Genomic DNA, 20,109 nt, shown 5'->3' on the forward strand with positions numbered 1-20,109 from the left:
GGGGCACTCACTATCCAGCCCAGCTGTCTGTTGCTGGAAATGCAGGCCCGGCATGCCTTGTCTTCCTATTTTTTAAGGAAAGCTAGACATCTAGATGTTCATATGAAACTCCCAATCTTAAATGTGGACAATGTATTCATATTTTTCTGAGACACAGTAGGGCAAACAAAATACATTTGGAGCCCACCAGGTGCAGCCTCTAAGCCCAGGCAAAGATTTAAACTCATGATCTCTGCCTTTATACAGCAAATCACTAACATAGAGGCAGACACCAAAATGCTTTTTGTTTTTGTTTTCCAAATGCTTTTTTTTAATGTTTTTCAAAGGTATAACATTCGATGGGAACATAGGAAGAGAGTCTCAATATAACTTCCATTATCATGGAAGATAATATATTTGTGCTCAGAATTGAAAGATGAGAAGGAGTTTGTCTGGTAGACAAGTCAAGAGAGGGCTTGCGCGGCAGTGGGACTGGAACATGCAAAGGTGTAGTAATATGAGTGAGCGTGGTGCTCTGGGAACTGTAGCTGGGGCATCAGGGAGCAGACCGCGAAGGGCACCACTGTGACAAGGAGGAAGGTTGCACTTTACCAACTGCCCTTAGGACCCAGCTGTCTGAATTGTTGACTTTTCACCCAGCAGCTAGGCTTGCCTGGCGGTGTAGTAACCGCAATGTCCTCGAGGTGGCGCGCAGGAGCCCCGAGTGGGCCGCCAGGTGCCTCAGCTCCGACCTGGGGCGGGAGACTTTTTCTAAGGGCTTGGTGATGTCAGATCGCAGGCTGGGGGAGCTGGCGGTGGCACATCCGGGGAGCAGAAGGAAGCTGTTGATAAATCCGACGCCCCACCCCCACTCCCGCCAGTGATGCCCTCTCTGCAATTTGTCGCACTTCCAATCGTGTGCACTGAAAGCAAAATGAGCCTGGCTGCCTGAAATGCACCAAGACGGGAATACCAGCCAGCCAGCCAGCTCCTAGCCAAGAGGAGGGACCAGGGCTGGGAGTGCCCTGCCCGGAAGGTGGGGGGAAGAAGGCAACAAGCAGCCTAACCTAGCCTGGGTTGGGGGACCCTGGAAAACTCTCTGCCTTGTAGGGACACAGTGAGATGTGTTGAAAAGAATTTGGAGGGTGCCTGGGTGGCTCAGATGGTTAGGCGTCTGCCTTCAGCTCAGGTCATGGTCCCGGGGTCCTGGGATCGAGTCCCGCATCGGGCTCCCTGCTAGGCAAGGAGCCTGCTTCTCCCTCTGCCTCTGCCTCTGCCTCTCTCTCTCTCTCTGACTCTCATGAATAAAAAAAAAAAAAAAAAAGAATTTGGAAGGCAGGCAGATCTCGGTTTGTGGTGTAACTCTGCCATTTGCTGGTTGGATGACCTTGGACAAGTCAGTTCAGCTCTCTGAACCTCAGTCTATTGATCTGTAAGATGGGGATAATTATGACCCCCTTTCCAGGTCATTATGAGGATTAAATGAGGTATCAAAATGCTTAACACTCTTCCCAACCCATATAAATTCTCAATCAGTGCATAATGCTTGGTAATAATACTCACACTTAATATGGCAAACTAGGTAAATTACCTAACGCTTCATTACTAGAATTCTTTTTTTTTTAAGATTTTATTTTATTTATTTGACAGAGAAAGACACAGCGAGAGAGGGAACACAAGCAGGGGGGAGTGAGAGAGGGAGAAGCAGGCTTCCTGCCGAGCAGGGAGCCCGATGCGGGGCTCGATCCCAGGACCCCGGGATCATGACCTAAGCCGAAGGCAGACGCTTAACGACTGAGCCACCCAGGCACCCCTCAGTACTAGAATTCTCCTCGGTGCTTTAATCCTCTCAGAAACTCTGTAAGATGGGTACTGTTGTCATCCCCATTACTAGCCCAGGGTCACAGAGCTACAAAGTGGTGGTGTCAGGCCTTGAGCCTTGGAGTTCAGCTCTGGAGCAGCTTGGGTTCTTAATAAATATACCACCTCAGTGTAGGCATTCCCCAGACAAAAGCTGTTGTTTGTTATCATGCGTCCTTCCAAGCAGCATATGCTCCAGGCTCCCCTGTAGGGTCCCCACTGGTGAGTCCTAGACATTGAGGATATGGTGATGGGACACGCAGGTCAGTGAGGGCCAGCGCCAGGAAGAATCTGGGGCTCCATCACAGTTGGAGATGGGCTGACCTGGGTGGTGGGAGTTGACAGACACTGGCTCAGAGAGAGATCACTCTCTTAATCCCAAGGAGTAGGGTCACTAGCCTTCCAAAGAGGACCTGTCACCCCCCAATTCAGCTCTACCTAGGCCCCCTGGATGTGCCTTTCATCTCTTTGTGGCCAGCTCCCTCAACCCATCTTATATTCATGCACTCAACAAAGATTCATCAAGTGTTGGTCCAGAATGTTGTTCCAGGTGCTGGAAACAGTGGTGAACCAGCCAAAGCGGTCCCTATACTCTGGAGATGGAGGCAGACAATGCTTATAAACACACAAGTTAATTCTAGACTTGGATAAGGGCGATGAATGAGGTCACGTGCTAGGGAGTTACAGGGCAGGAATAGGCTGCTTGGCCGGGCTGTTTGGGGGAGACCTCCCTGAGGATGTGATATTGGAGCTGAGACCTGACTGGCGGGAAGAGGACCAGTCCTAAGCAAATCTGGAGGAGGAAGAGCCTTCCCGGAGGAGGGAGCAGCCAGTGCAATGGCACTGTACAGGGTGGGAGTAACCGGTGTATTTAAGGAAGAAAAAGAAGCAGTGCGGTGGCCGGGGGGGGGGGGGGCTTCCATGAACTGAAAGGGAGCATGGCATGCGATTAGATCAGAGGGGAGGTAGGGGCCAATGTCAGGGGGCTGGGAGGCCATGGTGAAGAGTTTGACTTTATGCTGAAAATAATTGGAAGCCATTAGAGGGTCAGAAGCAGGGAGTGATGAGATCTGCTGTGAGTTTTTGAAAGCATTCCCCAGGCTTCTGTGCGGCAAATGGATTGTAAGGGGGGCAAGAGGATGCCGGGAGACCAGCTTTTGGGCTATTATGGGTGAGAGCCCAGTGGCCAGGACCAGGTTCGGGTGCGGGGAGATTCCTTCTGATTGCAGGCCGCCCCTTAAGCTCTAGAGTTTACACCCTTCCCAGCCCTCCCTCACCCACACCTTTCCCTCCCACTGAAATCTGACTCCAGCAGAGAGCAGGTTGGAGCTCAGGTTCCCCAGCCCTGTGCCCGGCTGCCAGGCCACTCACTTGTCAGGCAGGGTTGGGTCGAATCCAGGGTAAGTTTATCTAGAACAGAAAGGTTCAAACTGCATTTTTAAAAATAAATAAAAGCTAAGAAATCCCTTTGGACAAAATTTTTCGTAATTCAAAATATAAACCTTACAAGAGCAGAGCCTTCCCTCCCCAGCCCATCTCAGTCCTGAGGCAGCACTGAGGCACCTTTGAGGAATCTCAAGGTTCCAGAGAACACAAAATTCCCAATGATCCAAGGGTGTCTGTGGTGACAGAGGGCATCCAACTTCAAGCCAAACAGCAAAGGCTGAGGAACAAGAAGGTCTTTGGCAGAATTTACATTGAAGAGTACCCAACAGGATGTTGGATGTTGGGTCTTGTAACCCCAAATTTTTAACAATGGAAAGCTTAGGCTACTCAGTCAGCCTCACTCTCAGACCAACTCCTTGGACCTGACTTTTCAGAAGCCCAGCATCATCTTCCTGAAGGGAAGAAGGGCTTCCATAGCTCCAGAGCTGTCTGGTGCAGCTGCCAAGGCTGTGCACTGTACAACTCCAGAAGGTACCCAGCTGACAATATGAATGGCACTCCCTGGAATTAAGAAATGCAGCAGCCCTTTAGGACCTTCCATAAGGGCTTAGTGTGTTAAGACTCTGGAGTGGAGGAAGGGACCTTCATTTCTTCAACTCTCACGCGTCAGTTTTTCCTAGGAGGCCTGAGAGCTGGCTGGCTGATCCTGCTGGTTACTGAAAGAGATGAAGGTGGAGGCTTCTTGACTGCCTGGCCCCCACCCCAAGAGTAGTGTAGAAGCAGCTCTGGAAGGGAGGGAGTTGTGCAACTATCACTCCATCCTCTCATCTGTGAAATGGGGCCGGGAACTTGCAACTCTCAGGGTTATGGAGAGGAAGAAATAGCAAACAGGCAGTTAAAAGGTGGCTTTGGCTTTTGCCTTCCTTAACAAGCCCCTTAACAAGTTCTGTCCTTTCTCGCCAGCCCCCTCAACCCTCACCCTCCAGCTGCCTCAAGCCCCTCAACATTGCCCGTGCAAACCATGGGTTTCGCACTCCTGTGCATTTCTGCCAAGACTGCATCTTCCCATCCACTCCTCCAGTGGCCAACTCCTACTCCCCATCCCTTGTGGAATTTGTTGAACTGAATTGCACTGCAGTGTGGAACCTCTTGGAGCTTTCTTAAGCCATGCAGTTATTAAGGGCTGCCATTGTGATACTGATTGGCACAGGTCACCACGGGATGCGGGAGGATGCCTCTTCCATCGCCCAGCACTCTCTTTGCAAGGACTTGAAAGGGACCAACAACAGTTGGAGTCCGAGCTTCAGCCTAGTTTTTTTTTTTGGTTGCATGTATCAGTACTTCTTTTTTTTTTAAGCTTTTTTATTGTGATAAAATATATATATAACAAAATGTGCATTTTAACCTTTTTTTTCCAGCGTAAGAAAAAAGATATTTTATCATTTTGAATGCATTGATTTACCAAATATATAAAACAGATTAGTTATCACTGCATATCGCAAGTTATGGTTATTCTTATTTCATGAACTTCCTAGGTGGATTTTTTTATTGTGTCAAAATACACATAACATAAAATTTAGCCATTTTAACCACTTTTAAGTGTATTGTGGCCAAAGTGACTGTATTGGGAGATGGAGCCTTTATGGAGGTAATTAAGGCTAAATGAGGTCGTGAGGATAGAGCCCTGATCCAAAAGGATTAGTGTCCTTACAGAGACACCTGAGAGTTTGCTTGCTCTCTGCCATGTGAGGACCTAGCAAGAAGGTCTACAAGCCAGGAAGCGAGCTCTCTCCAGAAAACTGAATTGACCAGCACCTTGATCTTGGACTTCCCAGTCTCCAGATCTGTGGGAAATATCTAGTGTACAAACCACCCAGTCTATGGTATTTTGTTATAGCAGCCCAAGCTAGGACACATGGTTATCCTGCCAATCATCTGTATATATATTTGTGGGTTTTTAAACCCAAACCAAAATGAGATCGTTTTTTGGTTTTTTTTTTTTTTTTAGGATTTTATTTATTTGTCAGAGAGAGAGAGAGCGAGCGCACAAGCAGGGGGAGCGGCAGGCAGAGGGAGAAGCAGGCTCTCCGCTGAGCAGGGAGCCCAACGTGGGACTCGATCCCAGGACCCTGAGATCGTGACCTGAGCCAAAGGCAGATGCTTAACTGACTGAGCCACCCACACATCCCTAAAATGAGATCATTCTTAGGCAGTATATCGTGGGAGTTAAGAGTAGACTTTGGAATCAGACAGACCTGGGTTCAAATCTCAATGGTGTAATACTGTGTTTCCTCATCTGCAAACAAGAAGGAGAACAGTATCTACCTCCTAGGATTGCTTTGAGGATTAAATTAGAAAATGTTCCTAAAGTGCCTGGCACAGTGCCTGGCACATGGTAAAAGCCAGCCCTCTTCAGTGGTGGTAAATTCACCATTCACTAGACTGTCAGCTCCTTGAGGGATGGAGCTTTCCTGACTTGTCTGCTTTAGCCCTTGTTCCTAGCGCATGACCTGCAGAATAAGGGCCTAATACGTATTCACTGAATGAGTGAGTAAATGGTTCAATGAGAGGGTAGAAAGAGCAGTTAGCACGGTGTCTAATGGATCATAGTGTAGTTTCGGGCAGTGTTACAATGTTCGGTAACCTGCAGAGCAGAGTGGTTGGTTAAGAGTCTGGGCACCTGAGTTCAGCTGCTTGGGTTTCAGTTCTGGCTTCCAGATGGGTGACCGGAGTCAAATTATTGTAAATGCGACTATCTCTACAATCCACTTTAAAATGCAGCTCTAACATGAAGGTAAGAATAGCAACAGCCTCCTGGGGTTGTCATGAGGATTAAATGAGATGATCCATGTCAAGCACCTAAAAATAGCACCTACCTCATAGTGTTGTCATGAGGATTAAGGGAGATCACCCATGAAAACATCCAGAATGGTGCTCAGTGAAGGCTTTATTCGCTTAATGTCAAAATGTCTATTACTGTTTGTCATCCTCAGATCAAACAGCAGCAAATCGAAAGCAGAGACCCCCAAAACACCCAGCAGCCCCTTGACCCCAACCTTCGCCCCTCCTGTCTGCCTCCTGGCACCCTGCTATCTCACAGGGGACTCTGTGCGGGACAAGTGTGTGGAGATGCTCTCAGCAGCCTTGAAGGCCGAAGGTGAGAGGGCCTGGGCTGGGAGGGGGCGGGGGGGGAAGGGCTTCCCGAGGGCCGATGAGATGTGGTCCCTCTCAGGAGTGGCACAGGACACTCCGTTTCCCGGTATGGGCAGGCTCCACTGCCAAGGTCATGTCTGGCTGACGCCTGTATTTCCCAAATCTCTTATAGACAATTACAAGGACTATGGAGTCAACTGTGACAAGATGGCGTCAGAAATCGAAGATCATATCCTTGAGCTGTGCCAGGGCTGTGGGTGCCTGGACTGTCCAGCGGAAGGGTCTCCCAAGTGCAAGGGACCCGGGACAGTGAGGGGGTAGGGAAGGGCTCTGGGGACAGCCCCCTGCTCTGCCGCTGAACCAGAGTTCTTAATTCTAGCTAACATTTATTAAGTCTTGCAACCTGCCAGCTTCTTGCTGTTTATGAGCAGTACCTCGTTCAAGGTGGAAAACAATCCCGCAAGGTAGGTTCCCTGACTAATCTCATTTTGTGAGGGAGGTAAACAGGCTCAGAGAGGTGAAGTCACCAGCCAAAGCTCATACAGCTAATAGTAGTGGTCGAGTTGGGATTTGAACCCAGAAAGTGTGACTCTAGAACCTGGGAGCTCAACTGCCGTGCTAGGCAAGCCGTGTCGTCACGTGGCTGGGTTGCAATGTCAAGTGTCAGAATAGACAGGGAGGACAGCGTTCCTCGTGCTCAGCCTTCTCCCCTCTTCTGTCCCCTGAAGACTGATTCCCTGCTGCATAGCTTCCTGCTCCGTCAGTTCTCACAATCTCTATGAGGCAGGGGCTGTTGCTTCCATTTTATAGATCAGGAAACTGAGGATCAGGAACTACTGGGTGCCACAGCTTGACTGAAAACATTGGCCTTTGGATTCCATGTCCTGAGTTCTTTCCGTGTGACCCATCCTGCCACTCTTTGAAAGGGGGCTGTGTAGACAGAGGAGGGGACCACCCAAGTCATGTGGGCCCAGTGCACCAAAGGATTGTTTGGGGGAAGAAACTCCCTCTCTGCTGTGCCCCCACAGCATATCAAAGAGGTGTCAAGGGAGGGAGACAGAATCCCCAGGGGAGAGGGGTTCTGAGTGTCACAGTGAGGTGTGAGTGGCCCTTTTAAGCCTCCTGGGCTACCTAGGGAGCTCAGTCGGGTCTGTTGTGGAGGGTCCTAGGCCATCTGGTCTGACCTGCTCCCCTGCTGTCACCTCCTGTGGGAGGCCTGCCTGGATATCCTCCCACATACTTCCTGGGACTTCCCCTCCACCGTCATTTAATTATTATTATTTTTTAAAGATTTTATTTATTTGACAGAGAGAGACACAGCGAGAAGAGGGAACACAAGCAGGGGGAGCGGGAGAGGGAGAAGCCGGCTTCCCGCGGAGCGTGGAGCCCGATGCGGGGCTCGATCCCAGGACCCTGGGACCATGACCCGGGCCGAAGGCAGACGCTTAACGACTGAGCCACCCCGGCGCCTCCGTCATTTAATTATTAACTAGCACGTCTGAGGCTATCGAACTCCTCACCAAGTACATTTTCATCAATCCCAATGATTCAGGAACACAGAGCGAAACTCTGAGCTTCATCTTTATTCTCTCCGAGCAGTCATCCCTCCAAACAGGTCCCTTTGACTTTCAAGCCCAGTTGGAAGCAAAGGCCGGGTGATCTGGTACATGGTTCCACTCCTGGCCTTTCCTCCTTCCCTTCCTCCCTCTTCTGAAGGACAGGAAATCGGAGCTGCATCAAGCCCTTTACCTCTTTGTTCTTAGAAAGTGGGAGATAAGGGGGAGGATAAGTTCCGGGGGCTTCAATGCTCTGGGTCCCCAAAAGATCTGTCTCAGTTGGTTAAGCGACTGCCTTTGGCTCAGGTCATTATCCTGGAGTCCCTGGATCGAGTCCCGCATCGGGCTCCCTGCTCGGCAGGGAGTCTGCTTCTCCCTCTGAGTCTCTTCCCTCTCGTGCTCTCTATCTCTCATTCTCTCTCTCTCAAATAAATAAAACCTTAAAAAAAAAAAAACAGCAATCGCAGAAAAAAATAGCTAACACCACCTTGCTCCCACCACTTCTAGCAAGTCAGCTGTTTCCATGCGTCCAGATTCCCCACAGCCTTTCTCGCATATGGCTCTTCCCAGCAAAGGGTTTGTCTTCCTGATCCTGCTTGGCGTGGGAGACCAAGACACTGCGGCTGTGTTCCCTGGCTTTTGGATTCCATGTCCTGAGTCCCCTCCAGAGGGTGGGGAAGGGAGGAGGGGGTGGGCGACCTGTCTGGACAGAGAGCTCGCTGTGGTCGGTGGTCAGGGGCGACTTCCTGCCGCGTGAGAGGAGAGAACATTACCGTCGGAGGGGCGTCTGGCTTCCCGCCCTGTCTCTGCCGGGAATTTGCCCTGTGACCTTGAGCAAGGGCCCCTGCGTCCTTTCTAAGTCTTAGCTTCCTTATCTATTCATGAGAGAAGTAACTGACCAGCAATTCCCAAAGTGGGTTCCATGGCATGGTAATAGGTCTTTCTAGGGAAAAAAGGAGAGGGGGCGGGGGGAGGGGGTTCTATGCTCGAATATGTTGGGAACACAACTGAACAAAATGAGGTCTTTATTGCAATACCTCTCTGAGCCTTCAACATGAGGCTCCTCATCATCTGTTTTCCTCTGATAGCTGGACTCCTACCTTCCAGAGGCCCTTCAAAACTGGGGGTTATCTTCATCACTGTCTTCAACTTAACAGCCCCTAAATGTTGAGCACTTGATATCCCAGACACCAGCCTAGTGCATCATGCGGTGTAGCCTGCTAAATCCTCATAACAGCCCTATATTTTATAAATAAGGAAACTGAGGCACAAAGAAGTCATGTGACTCACCCGAGTCACATAAAAGGCTCAGACAAACCCAGGATGCCCATCCCTGGGGGCCCGGACACCACAGTGCTTGCTGTCCCTGATGCGTTGCTGACCCTAAATGCCCGAGTGAGATCCCCACTTCGGAGGTCAGAGGCCACGTAGGTGCCCAATCCCTGTACAAGTCCGAGGAGAGGAGCAGATGGTCCTGGGGCTCCTCGGGCTTCAGGGAGTGGCTCCCCATCCTTCTGTGCCCCTCCACGAGCAGCTCGCTGGTCCTTGACATATCTGGTCACATATCTACCAGGAGCTCAAGAGCACGGACATGAAGTACCGGAACCGGGTGCGCAGCCGAATCAGCAACCTCAAAGACCCCAGGAACCCCAGCCTGAGGAGGAATGTGCTCAGCGGGACCATTTCTGCTGGGCTCATTGCCAGGATGACGGCAGAGGTGAGAGTGGGGCTGGGACCGTTGAGTGGTGGGGTCGGAGGCCAGGCCCCTCTGGCTTTGCCCGTGTCTGTGCCTTGTGACTCAGGGGAGACGACCTGGGGGCTTTTTCAGCCAGACCCTCTCAGACTCCCCATCCCTCTGGGCTTCTGGACCATCAGGATAGTGAACACAGCCACTATGAATTAAACATGGTGCTAAGTGCCTTAGGCTCATTGGCCAATTATATCTTCACAGCATCTGAGGTAGAAATGTTTAGTATCCCCATTTTACAGAAGAGGATACTGAGGCTCAGAGGAGTTAACTGATTTGCCTACACACACAGTTAGAAGATGTCAAAACCAGGGGCGCGGTTGGCTCAGTCGGTGGAACGTGCGACTCTTGATCTCAGAGGGGCTCTTGTGAGTGCAAGCCCCACGTTGGGTGTAGAGATTGCTTAAAAAAAAAAAATCTTTAAAAAAAAAAGAGAAAAAGAAAATGTCAAAGCCAGAAGCCAAGCTGTCTGGCCCCAGAGCACCCACTCTTTACTGCTTGGTCGTCTACCTCCCTCTCCTGCCTCGTTCAGTCCTGGGCCCAAGCCAGATTAGCAGAGCCTGTCTCCGCGGAACACAGTCCAAGGTGGGGAGACAGACATATTTTCAACTTTGTACAGTACAGAGGTGGTAAGTGCCATGATCGAGCCACCATGGGAACTTAGAGCAGGGAAGGACTGACCCGACTTGAAGGGGTCAAGAAGGGAAGGAAAAGGGGACAGCCTGTCCGAGGAGGTATGGGCAGTGGCTACAAGCTTCAGAACTGCATGGGTCTGAATTCTGCCTCTCTCCCTTAGCACACTTAGTGTGCTCCTAGACAAGCTACTTAACCTCCCTGTGCCTTAGTTTTCTCATCTGTCAAACAGGAAGAATAATAATAACTAACATGGGGTGTCTGGGTGGCTCAGTGGGTTAAGCGTCTGACTCCTGGCCTCAGCTCTGGTCTTGATCTGAGGGTTGTGAGTTCAAGCCCTGAGTTGGGCTCCACGCTCCACGCCTTAAAAAATAAAAATAAGAAATGATAGCTACCTCGTGAAGGACTGAATGAGTTAATATATGTGAGTGTTTGGGTTAATACATGTAAAGCCCTCCCCAGAATTCGTACATGATAGGCTCAGTCACTGACCATTTCATGTAACCCTGGGCACCATGCTGTGAAAGAGGAAATAATTATCCCCATTTTATGGATGAGAAAAACTGAAGCCACACACAACTAGTCAGTGGCAGATAAAAATTCGAACCCAGATCGGTTTATTTCAGAGCCCACATCTTGGAAACACCTTTTGTACACCCTCAGGTATGAGTGGCCCTTTGTTGCCAGGGCTGATCGAGGGGATTCCGTGCAAGCACCACTAAATCAAAGTGGCCCGGACAAGGGCAGTGGAAGTGCGTTGGGATCCTGGAGTCTGGCTGTGCCTCAGGACATCTAGGAACCCTCTGAAACTGTTGGCAAGGGTGTGCCTGTATGTGTTTGTGATATGTGTGGTGTGTAATGTGTGTGGTGTGTGCAGTGTACTTGGTATTTAGTATATGTTGGGGGGGGATGTAGCGGGGGTATATACATTTCTTCTCTTCATTGCTTTCCTCAAATACCCAAAACAAGAGTGAGCCCTGGCTTTAGTATAAAAATGGGGAACTTGGCACAGGTGAACCGGGGTTCTCTGCTTAATTCAAAATATCTGATCTTGGGCACCTGGGTGGCTCAGTTGGTTGAGCATCTGCCTTCGGCTCAGGTTGTGATCTCAGGGTCCTGGGATCGAGCCCTGCGTTGGGCTCCCTGCTCGGTGGGGAGCCTGCTTCTCCCTCTCCCTCTGCCCCTCCCCCAGCTTGTCTCTCTGGCACACGTGTGGTCTCTCTCAAATGAATAAATTAAATCTTAAAAAAAAAAAATCTGATCTTTTTAGGCAAATAGCAACGTATGCCCAGAGTTACAAATTGCAACTTGGCTTTACAGAATCTTCTCTTTCCTTGCAAGGAGAAGCTGTGACTTTTATGGAAACCTGGCCTTGTGTTTCCTCGTCCCTGTCCCTCACTCCATGGCTCTGGGGTCCCTCTACCTCTATGCATGTGCATTGTAGGAATGCTACCAAGAGACTCTTCCAGGCAATCCAAGGCATGGGGAGACCAGGCCCAGGAGAACCAAGAGCAAGGTATAGACACAGGTTTGAGCCAAACCCAGCAAGTTCCCATAAACTAGAGGTCAGAATGGAGCTGAGTGTCTGGATTAAGACAAAGACAGGCCCGAGACAACCCAGCAAAGTAACTGGCCAAAGCCAGATGTGTGGATGGTGTGGCCCCACCCAAGGACCGTTCACTAGAACAGAGCAAGAGAATCAGGGGGTCAACCCATGCCCATGAAGAGGCTGACCAGACCAAGAGGGGCAAGCCGAGAACTTAGCAGGTCCTCCACGGGGCCAGGCACCAAGGACCCTACCCTCTGCCAGCAGCCCAGGCACCGAACGCAGTGGAGACCTTCACCTTGGGGACCTCTTTGGCCCCAGGCAGGAAGTTTCTATAAGAAATAGAAGACCATTTTTGCCCCAGTAAGAAAAAGAACAGCTTGGGTTTGGGCGGCCTGCTGTGCCCTGGCTCAGGGGACAGGGAGAGCCTGGGAGAGCGGATGCCCGTGGACGTGGGTGTCCCTCTCCGCATCCCGTGTCTCCCTCAGTCTTCCCTCTTCTCCTCTCTACCCAGACGTATCCCAGAATGGAGTTGATTCTGAGATGTTCTTTAGAGCTGTTGAGTGGCTATACGGTCAGCCCCGTGAGGAGGGGGGTTTTGTTTGTCCGCTGCTCGCCCAGCACTGAGACCCGTACCCGGCACCGCATAGGTGTGCAGCACATACTCACGGGGTTCACCTTCGGGGTTCCTCCTCCAGAGATGTGTACACACAAGGACCAGTGTCCTCTCCCGCTCCATCTGCATCCTCATGCCCCACCTTATTATAGAACTATACTATTACTACAGCACTGTGTTCACTCCACGTGCCTTTGACACTACCTCCTCGATGAGGCAGGGCAGAGACAGGTAAATGGATTGGTGAGTGGGTGTTCTTTCTGTTCTCTGTTTCTTAGCTGGCACACAGAACCCCCCTTTCCACGATCTGACCCCCCTGCCACATGCCCCAGCTTGAACCCATCCCCAAACACCCTTCCCCAAACGCGTTATTCTTGCCTGATCTTTTGTGTCTACTATTCTCTTTCTCAACTGCTGTCTCCCTTGGGAACTTCTGCTTATCTTTCAAGACTGGTTAAGGTGTCAGCTTCTTTAACAACCTCCCCTGCCCCGAAGCAGTTAGCCATCCTACGCTGGGCTTCCCCCTATACTTTGTATACCTCCGCATTAAGTACCTCCTGTGCTATCTCACAATCCTGTCTAAATACCTGGCTGCTGTGCCAGATTAGCATTACCTGGGGACAGGAAGCAAATCTTCATATCTGAATCCTTAGGGCTCAGAAGCAGCAGTCCGCAGTCGGCACCTACCAGCTCAAGAGAGGTGATCCTGTGTAGCTATTCCCAGCTCTGCACTCAGTTTTTTTGTTTGTTTGTTTGTTTGTTTGTTTTTTAGCTCTGCACTCAGTTACACTACATTCGTAGCTTGAATTTGGCCGTGGGAGGAGCATTTACACTATGGAAATCGGGCACTAGTGAGGCCAAGGCCCATTCACCAGCACACAAATGCAGTTAAAGGCATTCAGTAAATTGACATTCAATACATTTTGAATGAATGCATTATGCTCTGGATTTTCCCCCAAATTAAAATTAGCTGCTTTTTGTTTATATGGCCCCAGGTTGATTTGTTTTTCTGTATACTCCTGCCCATGGTTAGGACCTAGTCCTTGAACTTAATAGGGCTGGACTTAACACATTGGCATGCACCAGAATAACTTCAGGGCACTAGTAAGATTCCCAGGCCTGCCCTTAGGATTTTGGATTCAGAGGACTCTGCATTTCATCAGGAAGCCCAGGTGGTGATGATGCAGTGGTCAGCACACTACAGTCACTTGACCTTTTTGCCAACTCTGTTTTCTGTGGTTTAAAGAGTTGGGATAGATAGCAACAGTGGAAATGTTTAGCCGGCGCCAGGTTCTCCTTTTTTTTTTTTTTTAAGATTTTATTTATTTATTTGAGAGAGAGAGAGAATGAGAGATAGAGAGCACGAGAGGGAAGAGGGTCAGAGGGAGAAGCAGACCCCCGCTGAGCAGGGAGCCCGATGCGGGACTCGATCCAGGGACTCCAGGATCATGACCTGAGCCGAAGGCAGTTGCTCAACCAACTGAGCCACCCAGGCGCCCCGGTTCTCCTTTTAACATTAGCTCCGGCCATCCCTCCTCCCCTAAACCAACCTTACCTAGAACTCTCTCCAGTTTGAGTGTCCCCTCCTCTGCTGTCCTCTGGCAGAGGTTTAAAGGGGAGTCAGACAGCCAGGGAGATGGATAAAGGTAGGACCTGGATAATGCAAACACTCAGTGTCTGCAGTGAGCTGACAGGAGACGGGGGACTCTGTTCTATGAGAGCTTTTAAAAAAAAAAAAAGATTTTATTTATTTATTTGACAGAGAGAGACACAGCGAGAGCAGGAACACAAGCAGGGGGAGTAGGAGAGGGAGAAGCAGGCTTCCCGCCGAGCAGGGAGCCTGATGCGGGGCTCGATGCCAGGACCCTGGGACCATGACCTGAGCCGAAGGCAGACGCTTAACGACTGAGCCACCCAGGTGCCCCTGTTCTATAGGACCTTAAAGAAAAAGATGTTCTGTGATGCAGGGGAGCAGTTAGCTATGTGAACCCAGGAGCTTCGGGTCCCGCGTGGGTCAGGGTCGCCACAGCAAGTCAAGGTTCCCAGCAGGCCGTGATCTCAGTTTGGATAGGCACCGGGTCAAGTCCAGACCGGAAAGATAAAGGGAACAGCGCAGATCAGGGGGTCACCGTCCAGGCAGCTCAAGCAGGAGGTTCAGGCAGGTACCCAAGGTCCTGGCAGGCAGGGTGAGCACCAGATCTGAGGAAATGTACACAAGCTATTGCCCCTGGGGCGGAAGCTGTTTGCTTTCTGCTCTCCCACACACGCCCTCCTGCTCTTGGCCCAGTCAGAGCCTGCAGGTTTGTCCTTCCACCCAGAGCGGGATGGAGACTCTTTGGGTATAGCCTTTTCCAAGCTGGGCCAAGGCCAGGAGTCCAGGCCTCCCTCCAGCTCCTTGTCCTCAGCCCAGCATGTTCCCCTCTCCTCTTTTCAGGCTCTCTAGAAACCGGGTGGGGGGCAGGGCCCCTGGGACTCTCTCACCCTGAAGGGCAGACTGCTTTCTCTCCAGGAAATGGCCAGCGATGAGCTGAGGGAACTGAGGAACGCCATGACCCAGGAGGCAATCCGTGAGCACCAGATGGCCAAGACAGGCGGCACCACCACTGACCTTTTCCAGTGCAGCAAATGCAAGAAGAAGAACTGTACCTATAACCAGGTGTGGGACAGGGGACTATGGGGGCCTGGAGGTGGAGAGGCAGCTTAGGGAGGAGCCAGGGGTGGGGGGGATGGGGAGAAAGGACTAAAACTCCAGGCTGCAGAGAGAAGGCCAAGTCTTGGTCCACCACCATGCTGCACCCGTGTCTTCTAGAAAATGTTCTCCTGCATGTAGAATCACCCAGATTGGGGTCTGTGAGGCATGGCCAGCATGCTCTGGCCTGCCCTGAAGCAAGAATAGGAGGAACCAGACTCACCAGGCACGGACATCTGTAGAGTCACAGATGGTTGGGAAAACTTAGCAATAGAAAACTTAGCTCCCTCGTTTCATACTTGGGAAACTGAGGCCCAGGCAAGAGTCAAGCTTCGCAGCTTTGTCTAAGGTGGCCAAGACAGTCATAAATGGCAGAGATAGTAACAAACCCTGATCTAAACTTTTCTGCCTGCCTGTAATAGAGCCAACGTGGCCAGAGAGTTGAAGGTATTTAGCCCCAAGTCCTAAGGCTGAAGACCAGTGTCCTGGCATCGGGGGGGGGGGGTCGCAAAAGGCTGTGGAGCCCCCTCCTCTGAAAGACTTAAAACCCAAGAACTGCCTCTGTTTCTGAGTTGTACATATTATGTTCTTGGGGCACCACTCTTCTTGGATTCTAATTTGTACTTGGTCATTCTAGAACTCTATTCATTCTTCCATCTGCTGGGCAAGCAAGGTTTATCAAGAGCACCTTGCTCACGGGAATCTGTGGCTGCAGCAGAAATACAGCCAGCCTTGTTGTTCTGGAGGAGTCTCTCAAAGAATCCCCATTCAGGAATTCAGGGATGCTTGTGCAAGCCTCCTGCTTTCTTCCAAGCACATTTCCATGTGGAGTGATGTGTTTCCTGTGCATCGCCTCCCACCAGAAGTAAACCGCCCATTAGCCGAGTTTTCTCTGCACAGAGAAACCCCAGTGTTATTGTCCCTCCCGTGTTACCACTCTGCAGTAAGGAGGCTGGGCTGAGCTGTGCCCTCTTGGCCCACCATTGGGCTCACTCAGGAGCCCTGCAACTACCCACCGCCTCCCCCCTCACAGACTCCCAGCTGACATCACAGTCAGAGGTGAGTGTCAGCAAAGTAACACGTCATGCTCATCCAGGGTTGGCTGTAGAAAATCAGAAGAGTAATTGTTAAATCTGCAAATGGAAGGGATTTGCCGCAGGAAGCCCGATTCCTGCCATCTGCCTGGTTTGGTCAAAGGTGTGAGAAACTAGGAAACAAGACATTAAAGAGTCCCAGGGGTCCACTGATCTTCAGCTTGCTTTTCCTCTCTGGGCCTCAAGTCTTGCACCTCTAACATAAGGAATGAGGGGGAGGGGCACCTGGACTCAGTTCGTGAAGTGTCGGACTCTTGATCTTGGCTCAGGTCTTGAACTCAGGGTTGTGAGTTTGAGCTCTGCACTGGGAGCTGGGCGTGGAGCCCACTTAGGTGGATGGATGGATGGATAGATAGATAGATAGATAGATAGATAGATAGATAGATAGATAGATAGATAGATAGAGGAACGAACTAGAAGATCTTTAAGGGTGCTTCCAGCTCCCTGAAGTTCTGACCAGTGAGGGTCAGCGGATAGGGTGTGTTCAGAGGTGAGTCAGGAAATAATTCCTGTAGGAGATGAGCCTTGAGGCAAGAGAAGAGGGATCAGTTCAGAAGGATGAAGAACAAAAGTGAAAGTGCAGAGGACTGGTTGAGCCAGTGAGGCACTGGAGGTGAGCTGATGGGCCTGAGAGAGGAGGTGTACACTCTGGAGTTCTCAGTGATGAAGGAGTTGCCGAAATGGGTCGGGAATAGCAGTGCCAAGCTCTGGGATTTGGACCTACTGCTACAGACAGTGGGAGCTATGGCAGGTCTTAGAGCATGGGGGTGAATTCCTGAATGGTCCAGCTCTCTCTCTCTCTCTCAGGTGCAAACACGCAGTGCTGATGAGCCCATGACTACCTTTGTCTTATGCAATGAATGTGGCAATCGCTGGAAGGTCTGTATGTCCGTAACTTTCTCCCTTCCCTGTCATCCACAGCCGCTGACCCACAGAAGGAGTACTATACCCACAGCCAAGAAGGGGGGCTGATCAGCCTGTGCAGAGTGGGTCTGCAGAGCTGGAGATAGAGGCAGACGGTTGTTGGGGAGGCGGGGAGAGGTCACATGTGCATGTTTTTGTTCTGGAAGGCACCCAGTGCGGGTGGGAGGAACAGTCCACATTTTATCACAGGATGGGCAAGTCTGTCATTTGAGCACAGATGCAAGTCAGCCTCCTGAGATCCACAGAAGGGAGGGAAAACAACAGCACTCTGCCTTTGGACTGCACCTCTTTGCAAAGTGCTTTCACAGATGGGACTTCCTTTGAACCCTGCCAGAGCTGGGGATGACAGGAAGACTGAGCCCTGTCAGGGGGCATTGCCACCAAATAGCTCCCAGGTCATCCTCCCTTCGTAAGGCAGCTCTGGAAGAGCCCTACATTACCCAAGACTGTAATCTGGGGTGTCCCAGCCCCTGCAAAGACAGAGGTTTTGTTTTCAGGCATGGGAGCCAAGCAAAGACTCCTCCCAGAGTGCTCCTTCCTGCCACGTCTTCTTCTGAAAAAAACTCAGTGTGATCGTGTGACTAATGTCAGTTTCCATTACCGTCTGACTTGCATGGGCACTGGGTGATGTCTGGGCCACCAGGCAGCCGGCAGTGCTCCAAAAGTTCTGAGGTACTTAGCAAGGAGCCTAAGACTGGCTGGGATTCGGGAGCCCTGGTTATAGGTCCCACTCTGCCCTACTCGTTGTGTGGCCCTGAGCATGTCACTCACCTCCCTGAGCAAAAGGGTGATGATAATGCCTTTCTCCCATGGCTGATGTGAAGATTATTATATACGCATACACACTTGGCAAACAACTATGAGAAATGTTCCTTACAATATTACTCTCACTTTCAGGCGAGGAAATTAAGCTACTGAAAAATACTTAGCAAACATAAAGCCATGCAGTTTGGAGCCCTGAAAGACAATACTCCAAATTCCTGATCGATTGAGTTTTCTGCAACCTTACTAAGGGCCTTGATAGCCCTGGGGCCTCATTAGAACTGCCATATTTTTTAAGGTAAAAGTCAGATGATGGTGTATTTTTCATTTATTCACCTATTGAGCACTTAGGGATGGGGCCAGCTTAGTGGCCTAGTGGTTTAGAGTGTGGGCTTTGGCATCAGGTTCAGATTCTACCTTTATCACTTACAAAGTGACTTTGCTAAGTGACCTGAACTCTCCAGGCCTGAATTTCCTCATCTATAAAAAGGGAGTATTAATATCTAGTCTACAGAGCTGTTTTGAGGAATTAGAGAAGGTAATATAAACAAAGCATTAACAGCTTTGTTATTAACAGCTGATAGCTCATACAGTATCTTTGTCAAATCAAAAAAAGGTCTCCCTGCCTCCCAAGTGGTCATAGCCTTGCACCAGGGTACAGAGCTAGGCAAACAGGGCAGGAGCTAAGTTTCAGCCCCAACTTGCCCTGGGGCCAGGCTCTCTTGTGCAGTGTACAACCTGTAGCAACCACAACAACAAAAAAAGCCCTGAGCACTTATGGGCTGGCACACAGAAACCACCATTCTTATTATTCTGAGTTTGTTACCTACCAGTATTATGGGAGTTTGGGTAAGTCACTAAACCTGTCTGAATTGCTTTTTACCTGTGAAAATGGGAGTGATATATATAGTGCCTACCTCATAGGGTGATCATGAGGATGTACTATTGCTTAGCCCAGAGTAAGTGCTCAATAAATGGTAGCTCTTGTGATTATTACTGTTGGGGAGAGGACATTCTGCATGCTCCAAATCCAGCTCCTCTTCCTTCATTCCTGTTAGTTGGAGCGACAGGGCCCACTAGAGATGGCAGCTACATGACTTCTGACAACATTTTCAGGTAGTGCCCATTGCCATGTGGGAGGCCTAAAGTCTAGCCAACTGATAACTGATAGTCACAGTGATATTTTTGACCATGAATTAAAAGCCCACCATGCGCCCAGCATCGAATTTCCTCTTATTTATTACCTGCTAGCCTCTTGCACTGGCCAGAATTATGATCCCATTTTACAGTTGAGTGATTTATTCAAGGCCACACAGCTAATAAGGGCAGAACTGGGATTTGGACTCTGGTTTCTGTGGCTCCAGATACTACCTTCTTTTTCATGTCTCCCCTGCCCCTGGCTGCCTTGGGTGACACCGGGAGAGCTCTAAAATTGTATTGCCTTTTTGGTTTTGTAGTTCTGCTGATAGAACCGCCAGCCAGGATTTCGGTGAACAAGGTGAGGAAGAACAAAGAGAAAGCACTAAGCCATTGTAGCTGGAGAAAAAATAAAAATTAAGATGAAGAAAAATGCTGAATTCTGAGTGGGGTCTTAGGGATCAGAGGGAGAATTCTTTTGCAAACTAATAATCTGTTATTAAAATTGATTCGCTAACAGGGGAGCCTGATTGGGGTATGATGCTCAGAGTCTGTGTCGACAAACCTCTTGTAGGAGCTCAGAGACTTCAGAGCCTCATGGCTGAGGTGTCATGTCTTGGACTGTGGGCTGACAGTCCTTTGCTTTGAGTCCCTTCCCTCACATCCCAACCTCTCAGCTTTTAGTGAATTGAAAAATACCAGCCGGACACAAAGCTTACCCCACCCCACCCCAGAGTCACGTGTGCAACAGCTGGTACCCTGCTTGGCATCGGCAGATGGGACTCCCACGCTGTATAGAAAGATCTCTTCCCAGACTCTCTGCTATCCCCTGTTCATAGCTGACTTCGGGGGCCTTTAAGGACTCCAGACCCGGTCCCTCTAGGCAGGGAACAGATCCTCTTGAGCTCAGGTTTTCGGAGTGAAGGGTACAGTGATGCCCAAGTTCTGCAGATCCTGGGGCTCAGAACCTGGTCAGCACAGCTCCATCCATGGCCTGAGCTTCAGAGGAAGTCTGCAGGGCCACGAG

At 50.2% G+C, this 20,109-nt stretch overlaps 1 protein-coding gene across 1 annotated transcript in view; it reads left to right on the forward strand.

Annotated features, from left to right (window-relative positions):
- The window catches only part of TCEA3 (transcription elongation factor A3), a 36,420-nt gene extending 16,821 nt beyond the window's left edge, over positions 1-19,599 (forward strand). Inside the window, exons 6-11 of the mRNA XM_073903189.1 lie at positions 6,219-6,382; positions 6,551-6,606; positions 9,496-9,651; positions 14,986-15,132; positions 17,067-17,138; positions 19,403-19,599. Coding sequence (XP_073759290.1) covers positions 6,219-6,382; positions 6,551-6,606; positions 9,496-9,651; positions 14,986-15,132; positions 17,067-17,138; positions 19,403-19,411 — 604 coding nt within the window. The 3' untranslated portion in view covers positions 19,412-19,599. The remainder of the gene's footprint in view (positions 1-6,218; positions 6,383-6,550; positions 6,607-9,495; positions 9,652-14,985; positions 15,133-17,066; positions 17,139-19,402) is intronic.
- Positions 19,600-20,109: the final 510 nt, after the last annotated feature.

Source organism: Callorhinus ursinus, unplaced genomic scaffold (genome assembly GCF_003265705.2).
Source record: "Callorhinus ursinus isolate GAN/ISIS: 27379988/994484 unplaced genomic scaffold, GSC_fseal_2.0 scaffold18, whole genome shotgun sequence".
Taxonomy (NCBI): Eukaryota; Metazoa; Chordata; class Mammalia; order Carnivora; family Otariidae; genus Callorhinus; species Callorhinus ursinus.